Here is a 19,450-nt window from a genome sequence, read left to right on the forward strand (position 1 = left end):
GAGAAATGAGGGATTGGTTGCCCTGAAGCACACCAACTTAAGCTCAAAGTGTTGACTGCCTATTGATTCCAGTGCCCAGTGTCAACAAGGGGATATATCCCACTTTGATTGAAATTCTCTTTACTTATTCTACTCAACTGAGGCGTAAGAAGCAACAAAGCACCCAGCCAATCATAACCGACAAGACGGTCGATGGGCCTCGAGGCCCGGGGCAACGGACCTTTACATAGTTGATGCACCAAGTTACTGGTGGAAGAAAAAAAGTTAAAATACAACAGTGATGAGCTCCTGGGGTAAAAAATCCCTCTATGCTGCACCGCATCGGTAATTTAGCTGATCTTGCTGACAGTGTTTGTTCTGGGAGTTGTCTGCTGAAGGCCTCAATAAATCACTCTGTGGTGAGCACTGGAGTGTTTATACATACTTGACTTTTTACATCTGTCGCACACGGTTCTAGTGTCACGATCAGTGAGTGATATTCATGGTATTGAGGACTTTTCTTTTTTTCATTTTCCTCAATATGGTCTTAAGCTCTGTGGAGGGTTTTGATTCTCCCAGACTTAAAATGTATTTCTTAATTTTGTTTTCAATGCATCCTCTTTCAGTCAAATGTAATTGAAATGCTGCAAATATACTTTACAGGGAGTCAATGAGGCTAAGCAGCTTGTAAAACACCAGATTGAAGCCATTAGGTGAAAATGAGTCTATAAATTCTGTTATATGGTGGCATATAAACACACGTGACATAAGAAAGAAAGAAGCCATGTTATTCTAATTCTCCTTGGTGAAATTGTATCTCTTTCATTTGTATCCCGTTAACGTTAAACTCACATACAAGAATAATTTAGAGATAGATAGATAGATAGATAGATAGATAGATAGATAGATAGATAGATAGATAGATAGATAGATAGATAGATAGATAGAAAAGAAAATGATGTAATTTTCTATATGTGTACAGTGAAGTCGTCCATTTCTCAATATGTTGAAGTGTGAATATAATTTCAAATGTGATGGTAAAGTATAGCAGAAGTTCTTTCATGTAGTAAACATCATGTGTCTGCATTCAAGGACCAGATTAAAATAGTTTTACAGATTTTATTTCAGAGAAAATACAATCAGTTGCTCCGTTTGTTGTTTCATGCTGGACTCTATTCATCATTTTAACTCTGCCCATATGTCTTTGTCAGTCATTTGAACCACATCCCAGTGAAAACAAACACTTTGAAATGAGCGAGATTATCATTTGTGAGCTTTTTGCTTATCAGCTGTGTACAATGCACGCTGTGCCCACAGTTCTGCCAGCAGCTTAAAACGTTGCGTGGTGAATTTTTTCTTGTCACTTTCATTGCAAATTTGATTAATTCGAAAAGGGAATGATCATCAACCTCATGACATGTAGTCTCTTTGGTTTGAAGGTTGTGCCGCTGAGAGAGAGAGAGAAAAAAAGAAAAGAAGCAGAAACACAATATTGGTTGAAAATGAGCAGTGCACTTGAAAAACAAGGAGCTGCTGGTTTTCCACACTGTGTTTCGAAGAATCAGCAAGAAACAGTGGCAGAAAAACAATATTTCTCTGTCAGTTAAACTGTAATTTAATCATTGTGTGAACTTTAATCAAATCACATTGCAGCGTTTGTGTTGTGGACAGAGGATGAAACATCAAAAAGTTTCTTTCGCAACCTGATTGGGTTTTGTTCCGCTTCTACAATCAGGGGAATGAAAGAAAAAAAAAAGAAGAACGAACAGAATAAGTTATGATGAGCTTTTGCTGTGGCATGTAGTAAAGGGATAGCGTTTGAGACATTTCCCAGTGGGCTTTGCAGAGTGCAGATAACAGCAATCTTTATGGGAACATTGTCCCCTCCAATACGAGTCTGGCCCCAGCCTTTTCAGAAAAGCTTGCAGTTCGAAACACAAGAACTGAAAAATTTATGTGTCCTTTCATTCGCTCTGTCTGCCGTAGCGTGGGTGCGCCGCTCCAAATGTATACAGTATTGTCCCTCTGCTTGCAGCCGTTCGGTAAACAAAACATTTTTCTTATCAATTGTTTCTTTGCCTTGTGCATCTCATTTTCTCACTTCCACACATGAATCGGCTCCAACGGTGTAGCTGGAATGGAGGGATTCCTTTTGCAACTTCTGGAGCTTTTTTTTTTTTTTTTTTTTCTATCGTACAGTTTTATAAACTACATCTCCATTAATTTCATCTTCCCCCTCCACTGCCTCGGCACTATATGTTATATAACTCCACCATTGGCTCCTTATGATCCCTTCATCGGCTCTCTTTTCTCTCGCCTGCCCTCAGGCTCGCCTCAAGCCAGCGGGACGGGAACCCTCCAGATCTACCTAATCGACGTGAACGACAACGCGCCGGTGCTGATTCCCCGCGAGGCGCAGGTGTGCGAGCGTGCGCGCCCCAACTCCAGGATCAACATCACAGCTTCGGACGCCGACGCCGACCCAAACGTGGGGCCGTTTGTCTTCGAGCTGCCGTCGTTTCCCGTCACTGTTCGGCGAAACTGGACCATTTCCAGGCTGAGCGGTAATTTCAACTCTTGACGTTGTGCTATACACTGTCTGGATCGCAGGCGAATGGACCTCCGTGGCGTAAAAGTCCCCATGTACGCACCAGTGAAAGATGGCCATAACGGAATTCAGCAATAAAGTTGATGAGAAGCAAAAGCCCCTCTGCAGAGTCAGCTGCGACATTAATCGGGGGGAACGAGGAACGGGGAACGCTGTAAGCTGTGAGAGAAGTCCAAGTTTAACAAAATGTCTCACAAAGCTCACAGTGAGAGGCGCGGGTGCCATCCAGTGTTGACGTACGATCCATCGTTTCTGACAAATGAGCTCCATTCATCTCTCTGTCCCCCGAGCAGCCGATCTGTCACCTAATCCACCCAGATGGATGTCTCACAGCAGTTGTCTTGAGGACAAATCTGATCACATACCTGGATTGTTCTCCTGCTGAGGCTTTTGTCTGAGCATGACTGAGTGATAGATGCTGAAGGTTATATATTGCAGGGTGTTTATACATATATATATACAAATATATATATATATATATATATATATATATATATTTAATGCCCCCTCGCATACGTACATGTCAGATTGATTACTGTGCAGTTTGTTTGGTGGCAGCTTTGATTTGCTGTGTCTTTCCCTGATACCTACGCACATGATGACATGATACTCTGCAGTAAACAAAATGTAATTTGTCCACAGTACACCGTCTAATCTCATTTTCCTCTTCCTCTCCTCCTTGCATGTCTTCTCCCCTCCCACTCACTACCTTCCATCTCCTGACCCCCCCCCCCCATCTTTGACACTATTTAACTCCCACTCTGCAGGTGACTATGCTCAGCTGAGGCTTAGGATCCCTTATCTGGAGGCGGCCGTATACGAGATTCCCATCATCGTGTCGGACTCGGGGAACCCTCCTCTCTCCAATCGCTCTCTCATCAGGGTCAAAGTGTGTCCCTGTGATGATAACGGGGACTGTAGCGCCACGGGGGCCGTTGCAGCCGCGGGCCTCGGCACGGGGGCCATCATCGCCATCCTCATCTGCATAATCATCCTGCTCAGTGAGTACAACAAAGTGCGAGGGATCGAAGCCCGATGCTCTCAGAGCTCCAAATCAGTCTCGCAGAGCTGTTTTGTAATTGCGTCTTCAGCGATGTGGTATTTCACAGCGGCTCATTGTGTTTCGCTTGTTTTGCGGTTCATTCTTGCAGGCATGGTGCTGCTGTTTGTCGTGTGGATGAAGCGCAGGGAGAAGGAGCGTCAGGCGAAGCCGTTATTGATCGACCCCGAGGATGACGTCAGAGACAACATCCTCAAGTATGATGAGGAGGGAGGTGGAGAGGAGGACCAGGTAAAGAAATGTATACATGTCCTGTAGTAAAAACACATTTAAACTTCATATTGCATGTAAACAAATTAGCTACCAGCGTTTAACAAATGAGCAGAATAACACACACTACCTATTTTGCATGTTTACTTTAATGAAATTGCAACTTCAGGTGTGTTTACCAGAACATGTAAATACTGACTCAAGTGCCCACACTGCCTATACTCAGTTGCATTGCTTCTGATTGCGTCTGTCTTTAAAGTGCTTGAAAAGGAGGCACAGATTAGCAAAGCACCGAAGATTATTGAGCTGAGGGGCATTTCCTCAGCTGGCTCACACCACTGTCACTTCCAGAGGAAGCTCAGATAAATCTAAGTAGTGCAATGATGTTACAGGTGTGCTGGTTGCACTGACCTCCTATTGCTTTTAAAGTAAATACCTCTAATTAGCATCCATCAGCAAACATAATTTACTGCTCGTGGGACGATTCAAGCTTAAAATACTATTTTGAGGTCAAGCGGGTGCAGCACTGTGTAGGGCAGATTTCATGAGTAGATCACTACTCACACTATGAAATACATTTACTTGTGATGACAAAGCACTTTATGGACCCCACAGAGGAATTCATTTTTGGCCAAGTGCAAGTGCAGGAAGAAATTAAAATACTGCATTTTGTACCTAATAAAAGAGCTCAGCAGAGCCTGCACTAATTAAGGTACAAACACACTTCAAATAATGTATCTGTGATTAAAAACAAACTATAACATATGTAACTGGTGAGTTAGCGTTGATCAATATGAAAGGGGGGGATAATTTTATTCTTGTTAAACTATTGATAATGTTAGAGGTCAGATTTGTCTTTCTATTTTTGCTGTAACTCCATCAACTTTGTAGATTTTCTCCACCAACACATCCAGTTTCATGTTATCATATTAATTGTGTATTTGCAAAAACGTCTTTTTTATGAATAGAAATGAGGGACGATTTAAATGCTGATGATCTGATTGAATGAGTTCCATTGGCAATAACAGGGACACATGACCTTGATGACAAACACAGGGACTTCATTTCATGTCGCGCAGTATTGTTCTCCAGTACATATGTAAATACATGTAAATACAGAGTTTTCATTTTCCAATTTTAGGCGAGTTGACATGTGTGAGCAGTTACGAATCATGCTGTAGTTATAATAATAGAACTGAAGGTATTTCTAAGTCAGTTTGGGAGGTGAGCTGCCATTTCTGGTCTGTTAACTCGGGGTGTCACTTCGGGGGACATTTATGTTTCCGTGTTCTCCTTGTTCATGTGAGACTCTCAAACACTCTGAATTGCCTTGTTGTGAAGTGTGAATGTGTGCGACAGTCTCTCGTCGTCAGCTGAGATCAACTCTATCATCCTGAAGCCCAGAGTTGGATTGATTGATTGATAGGTTTGGGATATTTCACTGTATTTTTCACAAAATGAAATGAATTAAAATTATCATTAAAATTAGAATTGAAATTATACTTATTTTTCTTAGGTTTTGTAAAAAATAAATACATCCCATTTGGTTTCTGTCAAACGTCTTTACACTGAGAATAGGGAAACATTTTCATTTCGATGAATGGATTTCACCTTCTTCAGCCGTCCCAAAAGTCCTTTACATCGGTTGTCACGTTCACTAATTCACATAATTAGATGACCTGACTGGATCACCTGAGCCACAGCCTATTGATGGATTGGTATTATGCTGTATTTCTTCTCACCCAGCCCACTCCTGACACCCCTGCTTCAGGCTGAAGTGCAGCTTGAACAATCCTACTCAAAAAACATTTTCTAACAGGTCACAAGTCTAACTAATCAGAGACTCTTCTTTTCATCTTCAGCAGCAATGCTGTTCACCCAACACACAATAGCTTGTAATGTACAAAAGAGAGTAATATATTGACTTTTTTGAGAACCTCTCAAAGAGAATAAATCTTCTACGTGCATCTTTAATAAAGTATAATATTTTTCACACATTCAAACTTGCATCCATATCAATCCTGAGATTTTGTTTTTATTTATACTGCTTTAAGTTGTTGATCCAGTCAAAAGTAAAATAAGTAAAATTGAGGTATGAGTTCATCTACCAAAAATGTGGAATTAACAAAGAATATAACTGGGGTTATTTTAAAAAAAAAGAAGAAGCAGAAAAACACTGCAAACTGCTCTAAAAATAAATGCTTCTGCTAAAAAAGCAGCTTGGCTTAAATTCCCCTCACACTCAACTCTGCCGCTCTTCTCACACCATCACCCCTGCTTTTATTTTTTACTCAGAATTTGTGATACACCTACAAGCACCTCTTTTTATTCACACCTTGTTGTTTTTTCTAAAAAAAACCAACCTCTTTAACAATAATGAGCTTTGATTAATTCAGAAATAAATATGCTGTTTTTGATGCTTGTTCTCTTCCGACACCCACACACACTCACCAGATATCCAGACCAGAAACACACAAGTGTCAGATGGCTGTGCTATAGACGGGCATATTTTCCACTCTGAAACACCTGTATGAAGATTTAGTGGGAGTATTTATTCATCATCTGCAGGAGAGCAGTAAAGAAAACTCAACAACCTGTGCCATTTACATTTATAGCTCGTGTTTTAGAAAGCATAACCAACCGTCATAAACTGCCAGTCATCTGTTGTCCCATTCACTTTAGAATCACAGAAATCAGCAATAAAAATAAATCAAACAATAAGCATAATCACAATAATTAGTGCAGAAATATCAACACACTGAAGCTGTCTGGTTTTGTTTTGGTTTATTTACAGCTGCTGCTGCATTATATGTGTAATATTACCTCAATCATTGGGGTACAGATGATGTATGACTGTGCAACAGCTCCAAATGCTTTATACATGCAGCAGACAGGATTCTCATGCAGTTTTATGAAATGCTTCTTGTTTTTATCACAGGTGCATCAACTTGATACCAAATATTTATACTGTTGCATGAGTAAACCCCACAAGACTCTTACACACTGAATCCAGGGACAGTCTCACTATGAGGACGGTGTGTTTATCTCTACTCCTCCATGTCCAGCTTGTTTTGACATTGTTTGGGAACTACTTTAATAGTGTCTGTGGCATTTATAGTAAATCGTGGGTAACTTCTTTTAATTGCTGATTCTCTGCTAATTGTTGCGCCTCTTATGCCCAGTATTTTGAGTGGTCGGGTTGTTTACCTCATTAGTTGTTATTTGTTTGTGAAACAATCATGATGGAGAAAACAGGAAGCCCAAGTTAAAATGAATCCCTGTATGTATCAAAACAAAAATTCAACAATTTTCACATTATAAAAAAAACGTTTTGGTTTTTGTCAGACAAAAGTGTAGTTGTAGCTATATGACTGCAACAAATGCAGTCTCTATGTAAAGATTGAGGGTAGTCAGAAATCCACTAACTCTAACCCAGCCATAAAAATGTCCTGCAGATAAGCCACAATAGCAATGTATGGCTCACATACTCCCGGTAAAAAGTGATTTTATATTATTTAACAGTTTTCAAATCTTAAAAGAATGGACTCGATAACCTGTGGAGTCTTTGTTGACTCTCTGCTGATCCTGTGCACTTGAGGTTTAATATGTAGCAGCACAAGCTTTTACAGAATGTCGTTTGGATTTGGTACACAAATAAAGTCTGGAGAATTACAAAAGCAGCCATAATTTGGAAACCCGTCAGCGCTCTTAGACTCAACACAAGCACACTTTAAAGTCTGACAGTCTTTGATGGCAAACAATGAGAGCGAAACAAAGGCTGAATGAAGTTGTAAACTGAGCCTGCTTTGAAACACAATGACTTCTGCAGTCACAAAAAAAAAAAAAAAAAGGAAAACATGCTAGAAACAGTGGGTGAATAGATGGCAATGATTTTAACCCTCCACTCTCCCTCCAACGCCCTCATCCAGGACTACGACTTGAGTCAGCTGCAGCAGCCGGAGTCTCTGGATCACATCATCAATAAGCCATCAGGGGTGCGCCGGGTCGACGAGAGGCCTGTGATTGCTGAGTCACAGTACCCAGTGAGACCCAGTCTGCCCCACCCTGGAGACATAGGAGACTTCATAAATGATGTATGTTCATGACCAAAAAAAAAAAAACTGCTGAGATTTTATGGCCAAAATTCACAAATTCTTTTCTTTCTCTACGCTTGTTTAATGAAGGCATGGGTTCCTAATGAGACCTCGCTGTCAGCCAAAACCGTTTTAATGGGGGGGTGGATGATTTTTAGTTTTATGGTAGAAATGAGTTGATTATCTTGTGAAGAAGTGTTGTAAATCGATTCTTTCCAGAACTGTATTTCTGGCTCTCAAGCTACGTTCAGGATATGAAGTAACATTAAATACTAATGACTGGCTGAGGCAGAGGACACAAGTTTATTGCTGCAGTTATCGTCTTGCACCCTGAACTTGTTTCCACGTGTGAAAATCAGCTCATCAGCACAGTGAAGATGAAATAGTGTACTATATGATCTTTGACTTCTGATATCCTTGCCTTCTTGGCTACAGGGTCTGAGGGCAGCAGACAACGACCCCACCGCCCCTCCGTACGACTCCCTGCTGGTGTTCGACTACGAAGGCAGCGGCTCGACCGCGGGCTCCGTCAGCTCGCTGAACTCCACCAGCTCGGGGGACCAGGACTATGACTACCTCAACGACTGGGGCCCTCGCTTCAAGAAGCTGGCCGACCTCTACGGAGGAGGGGACGATGACTGAGAGCGGAGCGGGGGGTGGGTGGGGGGGCGGTGGGGGGGGGTGGTTGGGCGGGGCTTCAGCGGGGGCCAGGAGAGGCTGGACAAGTTGGACGGACGCTCCTTTAAACCACAGGCGAGGGCCAACCAACATGATGCAGGCTCCTTGGTAGACTCTGTCAGGAACGGACCCTCACACGGGCCACATCAGCTTGTTCACAGCGACCAAGCCCACAATCATGAAGTCCACTGCAATGCAACTGTATTCTGGCTTTATATTTTTTAGTGGTGAGTTTGTAGTGTGTTGTTTTTTTTTCCTCTTTTTTTTCTTCTTCTTCTTCTTCTTCTTTTTGTTTTTTTAATTATAATTTGGTCGTTCTCTCACGGTGCTGGACCTGGATGTCTCTGGGGATGACTCAAGCCGCCGGTGAGAGACAAATAGTGAATTTGTGCTTTGATTGATTGTTGCAACAAAACCATTTCTTGCTTTAGTCTCACACTGAAGAGAATGTTTTCGGGAAGACGCTCTCCGACTCTGTCTCTTTAACTCTGTCAACTTGAATTTCCTTAGAACAGAAGCACTGTCATTTTATAAAGTGCCTTTTGTGGTGTGTTTTTGTATCAGACTCCTGCTATCTCAGGATCGGTTGCCATTCGTGCAGTACAGCGGAGGCACGTTCTCTTGTCGCCCTCCTCCTCCTCCTCCTCCTTCTCCTCCTCCTCCTCCTCCTCCTCCTCCTCCTCCCTGCCCTCCTCAAACCAGCCCTGCCTGTCGCCCCCTTTCACATTGGTGCACATGAACAACCCCAGCATCCCGTCCCGGGAGGGAAAGACTCACCCAGGGCAGACTATTGGACATCACGACACAATTATGGGCCTAAAGAAGCCAACGCACGTCATTGCGGGGAAGATGGCGCTTCTTCTCAAACGGACCCGCTCAGTTTGACTTTGGCAAGCATCACCTGTCAACACAACTGCAGCAGCCATGCTGCGATTGTGCGCGAGCGTTTTTATACATGTGGAGGGTTTTCTAATTTAGTGGAGAATGCCTGCCTTTCCTCTGTGGACCCATGAGTTTCGGAGCCTTTACGTTGAGACGCTTGCCTGCCCTGTACGGTTTTAGTGTTGCTTTCTCCACCGTGTAAAGTTTATGTAGGCATGATCTGATCGGTCAGACGAGGGTTGAGGAAGTGGAAGTGACTCGGAGCAAAATTAATCTGGGAACGATTTTTTTTGGTTTGTTTCTTTGTCGCCTTGAACATTCCCGTTTTTTATAGGCCAACAAAAGTATTAAAAAGTGCATGTTTTTTCTTTTTCTTTTTAATTCCTTCAAATGTTTTACTCGAAGCACTTGTTACTATGTGGTGAGAATGTGAAAATAGTCAACAGAAACTATATGAATATACTCTGTATAAAGACACTGAGAAAATAAAAATACTGTAAGATACATATTTTTGAAGTATTGATGATAAAAGTTGCTGCTCTTCGCTCTCTCTTTGGCTCTACTTTGGGCTTTGAGGGATTTTTGCCCCATTCATTTTAAATATGTAAATATTTGTTTGTCTTTTGTTGACACGCATATTTCCATTTTTAAGATGAATGCTTATACTTTTTTTTTGTTTGTTTGTTGTTGAAATTTTTTGCTTTTCTTTTTAATTTCAAGAAGTGCTTTGTTATACTCTTTTTATATACGGAAACAGGCCCGTCCTCCCTGTTTGGGTCTGTATTGTCTCCGACAGAAGAGCTCCTCTCGCTGGCTCTCGGCTGTAGGGCGGCAGAAGGTTCATTAGCCATGCCTGCTGATAGTCGTTCTGGTAGTCCGTGTACTGGAATTCTTTTACTCCGTCATCTAGATACTGGGTGTGTGCTTTAGAAAATAAAACAACACGTTTTGAAAATGTGCCATCTTTTTTTTTTTTTTTTATTCCTTACTTGCGTCAATCTCTTGCCAAGGTACACTCGGTATGCCGAGTCGTGTGGCACGGCCGGAATAATGCTGGTCATTTCAGATGTACTGTTACAGAGCTTTAAATAATCATGATAATGGGCCTCCGTGATCTTGTTTTTAAAATCTTGATCGATAGAGCTTTATCATCTGTATCATTGACGAGACTAAAGCCGCTATGTGTTGGATATGAATGATTCTGACTCTCGCACCCTTCATGGTAGCGTCATGAAACAACAGATCAAAAGCATTTGCTTCTCCCTTACACTGACTACTGGTTTTCAGTAAGCTCAAAACAACTTAAAAAAAAAAATTATAAAATTGCATAGAAAGACCTCTACATAGTGGCTTTGAAGTAAATATTTCTATTTTGTTCAGGAATGACTGGTTTGTAATATGCACACTGAATGGTTGCACTTTATTTTCTTTGTTCTCTTTTTTTAATGTGGAATTGTGGTTTTTTTATGTGTTAGAAAACGGTTGTAAAGTGGAACAGCCTCCCCAGGGGAATCCTGCAGTTAGTCTTTGACCCTATTTTTTCGACGCAGCCTCATTTTCTAATGAAACAACCCGTATTGGTTATTTCATGGCGTAACAGACGAATAATTGTTAGAGCAGTATGTGGGGTCAGGAAGTATATTTGTGTCCGTTCCTGTGATTTCAATTAGTCAGCGGAATTGCCCAAAAAAGAAAAAAAAAAAAAAACCCCACTGGGGACTTAACGGGATTTAATCCTCTCCGGCTGTGTGTCTATCAATTAACCACACCATTAATCCCCACGGCGTAATCTCATTAGATAGAGCGCCTTTAATGAGACACCCAGAGAGAAACAGAGAGGCAGGCAGAAAGCAAGAGGGAGAAAAATGAGGCAGTGGCAAAATGCAGGTAGGCCGTGTGGAGAGGTGATTAGTAGGATGGAGGAGAGGGTCAGCAAAGGGAGGGCTCCACCAAAAACGAGATTGGAACCCAGCGTGAACAATGCATAACGTTTAGAAAATGGTTTGGGGGGGGAGGATATGAGGGCGTTGACGCCGAGTCATGCTTTTAATGCCCCGTGTGGGCAGAAATTAGAAGAGAGGGCATTGAAGAGGCAGAGAAGACAGGCAGAGGTGAGCGGGGCTGATGGAACAGGCTGATCTAGGTAATGAGAGGTGCTTTGATTCCCTGAGTATCCCAGTAATGAGAACATCCAGTAATAAACCCAAGTTAACCTTTCGCTGGTACAATAATGAATTTTTCGATGGGCCCGGCAGAATTCTTGGACCTGTGTTAATAAGTGAGCCATCTGTGGCGGGCTCGCTTGCCCTGAAAAAATAATCAGATTGGTAAAAAGTATTCTTGGTCATAGCCAGTCGGCAGATAAGCAGATTAACTTCAAGGAAGGGCTCTTTGATGGGCTTAGCTGAAGTTCACTTGGTTTCCCCGTGGCAGATAGGCAGAGTGAAAGAAGAAAGCAAACTGGAGTTGGCCCCTTGATAAATGGCGTATATAGACTGAGAGCTTTGCTGCTGGCTTGCAGCCAGTGCCTTGTGTGTTGTAAATAAAGTTCTCTTCTTCAAACATGTCCAAGCCTGGCTCTTTTCATTTCCTCTCTATATAGCTAGTGAGTCTCTAGGGCCGAGGCTGGGAACAGTCCAATCTGAAAAAAACACCACCGGATGTTGGTTCTGATGCTGACTGTGCGATCAACTGTTCACAGTTTAATGTTGATGTTGTTATTCAGCAGCAGAAGTACAGGCGCTGCTGGCTGCCTTTCTGCTGACACCACTCGCAGCCTCCTGCTATTTTCAGGACTCGGTCTAAAATGAGATCAAAGCAGCAGAATGAATTTGATGTTTCTGCTCTAAGTGGAGGAGAAAAATATCTCAGTTTTAACGACCAGCCATCCATGATATGGATGACTGATCTGGTGGAGACACTCAACTATTGCAAAGATGTGATTTTCCAAGCAGGCAAGACTATCAACCCTTCAAGCGTGAGCAAACCAAATTTGAAAAAGAGCATCTCCGACAATAATGACGGCTTTTGGTGCCTCACTGTTATTGCTTCAGTAAATTTGACTGTGTCAGGCCCCGTTTACATGACAGTGTTTCAAGTGGAAACGCATCGTGTTTTACATTTTTGTTCCAGAATAGTTCCACGTTTGTACAGATTTCTCAACTTTATCTTAGCATTTGCACTAAACTGGTACCATATGACAAAATGGCAATGAGATTCTTCCACCCATCCATCCTCCATGACACTTTAACCAGCGCAGGGTCACGTGGTGCAGGAGCCAATCCCAGATGACGATGGCCGAGGGAACTGATGATGCGGAATCACCCAGATTTATTTCAAGTGCATGTTTTTTGGCTGTGGGACGAAACCAGAGTGCCGAGAAAAAGGCCTGCATGCACAGGGAGCACATGCAAACCTCCAGTGGAAATAGAAAATCATGCACCATGTGGCAAATGGGGTTGTTTGGGATCCTTATCATATCATTTCAAAAGCAAAAGTCAGTTTTTTTTCAGTGTCAAACAAAAAAATGTACAAGACTTCAACAAAATGCTTTCTTCTTGTTGTAATCTCAATAAACTGATGTATATACAAATTGAACCTTTTAAGTTACCAGTAAGTAGTTTGCAGTAATGGCTTGATGGTGCTTTAAAGGAGAAGTGGTTTGCTGTAACGACATAATATCCTGGCAACCTCTGTGCCCCACTTAGCCATCTGTTAGCAACCACCTTTTGTTCAAAGTCCACCTATTCATCTTCTGTACTGCTTCATCCAGTTCATGCGGAACTGGATTTAATTCCCGCTAACTGAGGATGAGGGCAGGGTCCAATCTGGACAGATAGACTCGTGGACAATTTAGGGTCACCAGTTAACCAGAGTCGTATGCTTCTGGACTGTGGGAGAAAAACCACACATGCAACACATGCACCTGGGAAACAACTTGACACTTTTAATTTTGATTTAATTTTGACATTTCTGGAAGTGATTGTCCCGCATTCTGGCGTAACGGTATGTCCCCCTCAGGATGAAGTGTAAAACGTTACGATAAGCTCTGAGAGGCTAATGCATTTAGCCCCATTTCTGTTTTATGTTCGGTCCGAACACATTAAACTAAAATAAAGAACAGGACACACATTGTATGTGCTTAACATCATCAGAGTAGCGTCATTATTGTGCCGAGGCCTTGCCCCGTATAACCTGCATTTTCTCACATTGCATATTCCTGAATACATTTTACTCAATGAATTCACCTTGTCTTCACTAATGTGAAGTGGCGTCGTGTCAGGAGCAGTTATTACTGCACATGTGAGCAGGTTTATTTCTGGGCATTTCTGCAAATAACTGAGTTGCTTACTGGTTAATGTATCAACAATTCATGACACTCTGAGAGGCAGAACGGGGGCTTTTATTCAAGATGCAATTATGTAACACTGCACCGGGTCAGGAGTCAGGAGCTTGCCTTGTTTTTATTACAGTATGTCGACAAGTCATCTCGCTCATCAATATATTTCTAAAATGCTGTGCTGTCCATCAGCTGTGGTGCTTTCTGTGTGGGATTGGAATGTTTTCGCTGTGTGAGACATATAGTATGTGTTCGGCTGATTGTTGTCTAAAAACTCTTTTACGACTGTGTCTCTGTGCCTAAACCCTGTGATTTCCTGATGATCTACTTGGGGTGTATCCTGCAATTTCATCAGAAAATATCCAAAATACATGGGCAGAGTATGCACTGATGAAGCACCTCTCTTAAACCAGGGGATTTTTGAAACCAACACTTTAAATATTCCAACAGGCCTAATAAGCTGATTTTATTTCACTTATTATACACTATAATCATCACAGTAAATGATGCATCATGGGATTGCCTTTGTGTTATATGTTAGCTTCCTCTGTATAAGTACATGGATTTTATGCTGCTGTCGGCGCCGAGCAGCTCTGCGGAGACCAAGTTCTCCATGTGATTACAAGCTGGAGTGCAGTGGGAAATCTGAGCTGCATCCTCCAGCAGAGCAGCTGTTCTAATCAACTGCATGTAATTCTTCACCTCAGCCACAGGTTAAGTGCCTTCCCCAGGACACCCTCTACCTCTCTAAATGGTAGAAGAGGATTCCCTTGCAGTCAAGTTGGTCTCCGGTGTCCTTTAGTGTACAATCACACTTCCATTCCTATCCGCTCCACCATTTCCCCCTGTCAGCATCACTCGAGAAACACCGGTGCTTAAGCATGAATAATGGATGCATAGCGCCATCATTAGTATAAATAAATAATTGATCACCACACGTGTGTGACAAAATTAGTCTTGTAAATGCGATGATGATATTACAGGCCTTCGCAACAGGAGGAGCGGCAGCCTATTTGGCCTTGCGCGCACCGCATAAGCTGCTTAGTCGTAGTTTCATGGTTATGCTCTTATGCTTGTTTTATGTTGGTAGAACCCCCCCGCCATAACGAGCATGATTTACGCACGGTAGATAAAACCTCTTATGCACAGTCGCTTCTCTTTACCGAAATGTTTTTGAGCTTGAAGCAGGCATTTCTACAATGTTCAGAGATTTTTTTTTCAGGTCCAAACTTTTGCAAATCCTTGTTCGTGTGTAACTAATGCATAAGCTCTCTCCTCTGCTATCTAGGATATTTCAGCAACACTATAGTGAAAGCTATAGGTTTGTTTTCACATGCATTCTTGAAGTAATGCAATATGTGAATGTTTACCGAGACTCCAGAATAACTGGTTGGATCCGGGTGGTAAATATCAAGGTTCTCTAAACAGGTTCAATGGTAAAGAGGTGAAAATTCAGATAGAAATGAATGCATAGTTTCACGAAAATTCACCGTAGGGATACCTGGCTTGTAGCACAAAAGTGTGCCGTCAGATCCTTCCTCCTGTTATTGTGAAGATTTACCAAGGATTGGATGTTTAATGTGGAAATGTGAGCTGGGATTATATTAGCTGGGCAGTGTCGCCAATATTAAATCTTTAAGCACTGCAGTGCAACTCACTGAGATGCTTGAAAACAATTACAGGTTCATTTCTCAAAACGTAATGTGATTCACTGAATACTTACACAAAAAGTCACTTTGGATGTAAATCTCAACTTAATTGTGTCTCCTTCAACCAGGCCTGTCAAATAATGTGCACATGGCTGTAATATTTTCATGTTGCTGTGACACATTAGCTGCTTTTTCATCACTTTGTGGGTCAGTTTAATGACTCATAAGTTCAGCTACAGTTACATCAGTTAGTATTAGGAAGATGCTCTATGATATCAACAGGTCTTTAAAGCAACAAAACAGCTGCACCACGAGGAGAGAAAACGAAGCTTATGTTCCTGTCAGGACCACAATGCTTCAGCGCTGTGGATACACGATAATCTGCAGATATTTCACAGGGCTGCCACTCCAGTAAAAAAAGAGAAATTGTAACCGCTGAAACAACGGCTTTGACTAAGACCGACGCTGAGAGTCTCTCAGCGAGCACGACATAGAAAGCGAGGGAGTGTCTGTGCCTCTTTACTTAAAACAAGAACAACAAGTGTTGCACGCTCGGTGACGACGAGCACGACGCAGAGGGGTCCAACACGCGATCCACACAGACGCAGTCTCTATTAAACATGTATATAAAGTCTGCTTTCACTGGTGTGAATGGGGGATTCTCATGAAGCTTTAAATAGTCATGTACGAAGGTTATGAAATGCTAATCAAATGATATTGATTATTTGTTGATGTCACTCGCGCAGTGTTTGTGATAATAATCCACTTATATACCGTAATTTACACATACTTTTGTCACTCACCTGTAAACACAAACCATAGTTGTGTCAAACATAAGGCCTCCAAGTCCTGCCTGATGTTCTGTCTATGGTTTCTAAAAACACCCATAATGCAACGACTGAAGTTTTTTTCTTGGTTGGTTTTGTTTCGACATTTCACTGTTTTGCACCAGAAGGTATAATCAAAATGTTTTATGTTGAGATTGTAATAATTTTTTTGCTACAAATTGTTTTGATTTTGTGAAAAAAATATAGACGTTTTCATTGTGTACACTCTGGACGACAACAGTGTAAGAAACCCCTGAAGACCCGCCGCTGCCCAAAGTGCCTGTCACTTCAACCAGTCAATAAAAAGGGCGAGTGCCGGCAGTGCTCACATAGTGTTACAGCCAAGGAGCTTTGAGTCTTACTTATTGATGAGCCACAAAATGGAACAGTCACGACTAAAATACTTTGCAACAACAGCCGGGTGTGGGGTGTCACATGTTGGTGTCACATTTGACGTAAGTGTGGCTGAAACAAACTGTCACTATCACAACTTTTAATAACACAACATTCACATCATTCACAACACTGATCATCTGTAAAGTAAAACTAAAATGATGACTGTAATTAATTTCACAAAACTGCCCATCAAGGCTTTTCTATTCCTCAACAGTCGTATGTTAAAATATATAAATTTTTTAAAAAAAAGCTCTGTCTTGACAGAACTCTTTTGACCCAGGGACACCAGAACAATATGGAGATAATCACTCACTGCACTAAGGTTTCTGTAACATGTATTTATATGCGCTGGCTGGAACATAAAAACATGAATAGTAGATATGGTTGTTCATTAATTCTTATTTTTAGAAGACATTGATGGATGACATGCCGCTCGCTATGTTGGCCTGTCTAATACACTTATTCATGAACATTAGGAAGCACATTTCGAGGTTATGAGTTCTGAATTCTCACACTGTTCACATTTAGCTCTAATCATTACTTTGTCTGATGAAGCGGCGGCCGTAGTGGCAAACTCTCACTTTGGTGTTTGCTTTTCAGAAAAAAAACAAACAAAAAAACCCTGGAAGATCTGGTAGATTCAGTCTGGAACGGAGAGCAACACCTCGGCTTGTCTCAGTGTGGTCAAATCCATGATGCACATTAGTCTATGTCAACCTCCGGCCTACAACGCCCCCCAACCCCACCACCCCCCACCCCACCCAACCCATTCCGGCGTCTGTCCCGCTCCACATAGGAGATGACTTTGTAAGCGGAGATGTTCTGCTCCTGTGGGCCGACGCCGCCTGCTGCTTGGCCTGATTCAGCTCCATTAAGGAGGCCAACAGGCTATTAACCCCTGCGTCAATACCTCACAGGTTCAGCCGCGCTTACAAACCCATTTCAGCAGCGGTCATAAACACTGGCCTTATTATAGTATCTCCGGGCCAAAGCAGACTGCCCCGCTCGACCCCATAACAAAAGAGTCCGGAAGTCAGCATTAACCCGGGTGAGGCGAGGGCGCGGGCATACAGGAGATGGTGTTGTGTCCAGACGTAAACTAATGAGCTGTTGCTGCTTGTTACACGTCAGGGGCTTGATTCCTTGCAGCGGGGCTCAGATCAGTCTATTTCATTTAAGAGTAAAAGTGGTTCTGGGCCGGCGAATTTGCGCATTCTAATGGATGATGAAGTGCAGTGACTGAATCACACCGTGCCACATCAGTTCATCCGAATCACATTCTCGTGTCCCTCCGAGGAGGGAGTTTTATTCATAAGCTCAAAGATTAATCAACGCTATGCAAGGAGGCGTTGAAAAGAATCAAATTGATTAACTGACTTTTCACCATTGCATTTGTCTCACAGCGTGAATGCGGGGAGGATTACGGAAGGAGCTTTGAATTCTCCAGGTTGCAGTGTAATGTCAAAACACGAAATATCACAAGCCTTTTATTTATATAGCTATAGGCGTCTTGCTTTAATAAAGAATTTCATAACCCTGCGATTCATGTAAGTGAAGGAAGCTGGGGGACGTTTCATCAGCCTGGAACCATCATTATAACTGAATCCCTCTGTGAGTGTAAACACGCAGACTTTATAGGCTGGAGAGTTAGACAAGTGCAAGAGGAACCACCCCGCTGAGCAGCACGATCACATCAGTCAAAACCCATCTTGAAATATGACAAAAGCCCCCACTGCCAAGCACAAACAATACTCTCAAGCACGTGCACACACACACACACACCCTTGTATATACCGTTGCTTAAGATTTATTATATAATTTCATCCTGGGGTGAGAGCAGGAACAACAAGCACTGAATGTATGAAATTAATAACAGCCGCTTTTGATAAATGTCAAGGAGGGAAACAGTGACGTGACTCCTCTCCTCTTCCCTGTGGCAGGCTCCGGGTGTTTACCCAACACCCTCAGGTGCAGTGACTGGGACGTCGCTAGGCAACCGCACCAGCCCCGTTGTTGCTCTGCCTCTGGCACTCAAGTGGGAGCTTATGTAGACTTAACTCTGAAAGAGCGGCAGTGTTGAGGAGCGGAAGGGGGATTACTAGTGAAAATATTGGAGTGGGCTGAGGCGCAAGGGGCGAGGCCTTACCTGAACCACCACCACTAGTCGGAGTCACCATATGAGAGACTGTCGGGCCACGATGGAGCCTCGCCCAGGTTCTCACCTCACGGACGACGCTGCCGCCTGCTTTTCCTTCTTCTACCCCAAAAACTGGTTGACGGACTGGCCCAGCAGTCTCTGCGGTGGAGAATGCCGATGCTGAAACTAGGTGACATGAAGAGGAGCCCCAAAATGCAGATGAGGCCAACATCCTCTATGAGATGATTTCATCTTGGGTTAAAATGAGCTATTGCCCCCTAGTGGCTCCCACCTGTACTTTCACATCAGAGGCATCATAACTGTGGCTCATCGTCACTGATGTTGAGCTCCAAATATTATGGTTCCTCTTTGGTCTGCGCAGAGAGGAAAGCTGCTCCCAATCATTACAACATCAGGCGACTGTCCCAGTGGCAGAATGGCCTAATTATTTCCAGCCTGCGCTTTTGGTGGATGTTAGCAGCTGATGCGGCAGCTGTTGCTTGTGCACCGAGTGTGTGGCTGATAACGGAGACGGACTCAAACAAGACAGCCGGACAAAAGCGAGAGGACAGACTGCGAGCGTGATTCCAG

The 19,450-nt window shown here is 42.7% G+C and overlaps 1 protein-coding gene across 1 annotated transcript in view; it reads left to right on the top strand.

Moving 5' to 3' along the window:
• cdh4 (cadherin 4, type 1, R-cadherin (retinal)) overlaps positions 1–8,593 on the top strand; it is a gene marked incomplete at its 3' end in the record, with an annotated part of 230,220 nt that extends 221,627 nt beyond the window's left edge. The window contains exons 13-17 of the mRNA XM_080494878.1: positions 2,307–2,543; positions 3,355–3,588; positions 3,739–3,878; positions 7,787–7,951; positions 8,387–8,593. Of these exons, the coding sequence (XP_080351004.1) occupies positions 2,307–2,543; positions 3,355–3,588; positions 3,739–3,878; positions 7,787–7,951; positions 8,387–8,593 (983 nt within the window). The remainder of the gene's footprint in view (positions 1–2,306; positions 2,544–3,354; positions 3,589–3,738; positions 3,879–7,786; positions 7,952–8,386) is intronic.
• Positions 8,594–19,450: the final 10,857 nt, after the last annotated feature.

The sequence above is a fragment of the Blennius ocellaris genome, assembly GCF_963422515.1.
Source record: "Blennius ocellaris genome assembly, chromosome: 4".
Lineage (NCBI taxonomy): Eukaryota > Metazoa > Chordata > Actinopteri > Blenniiformes > Blenniidae > Blennius > Blennius ocellaris.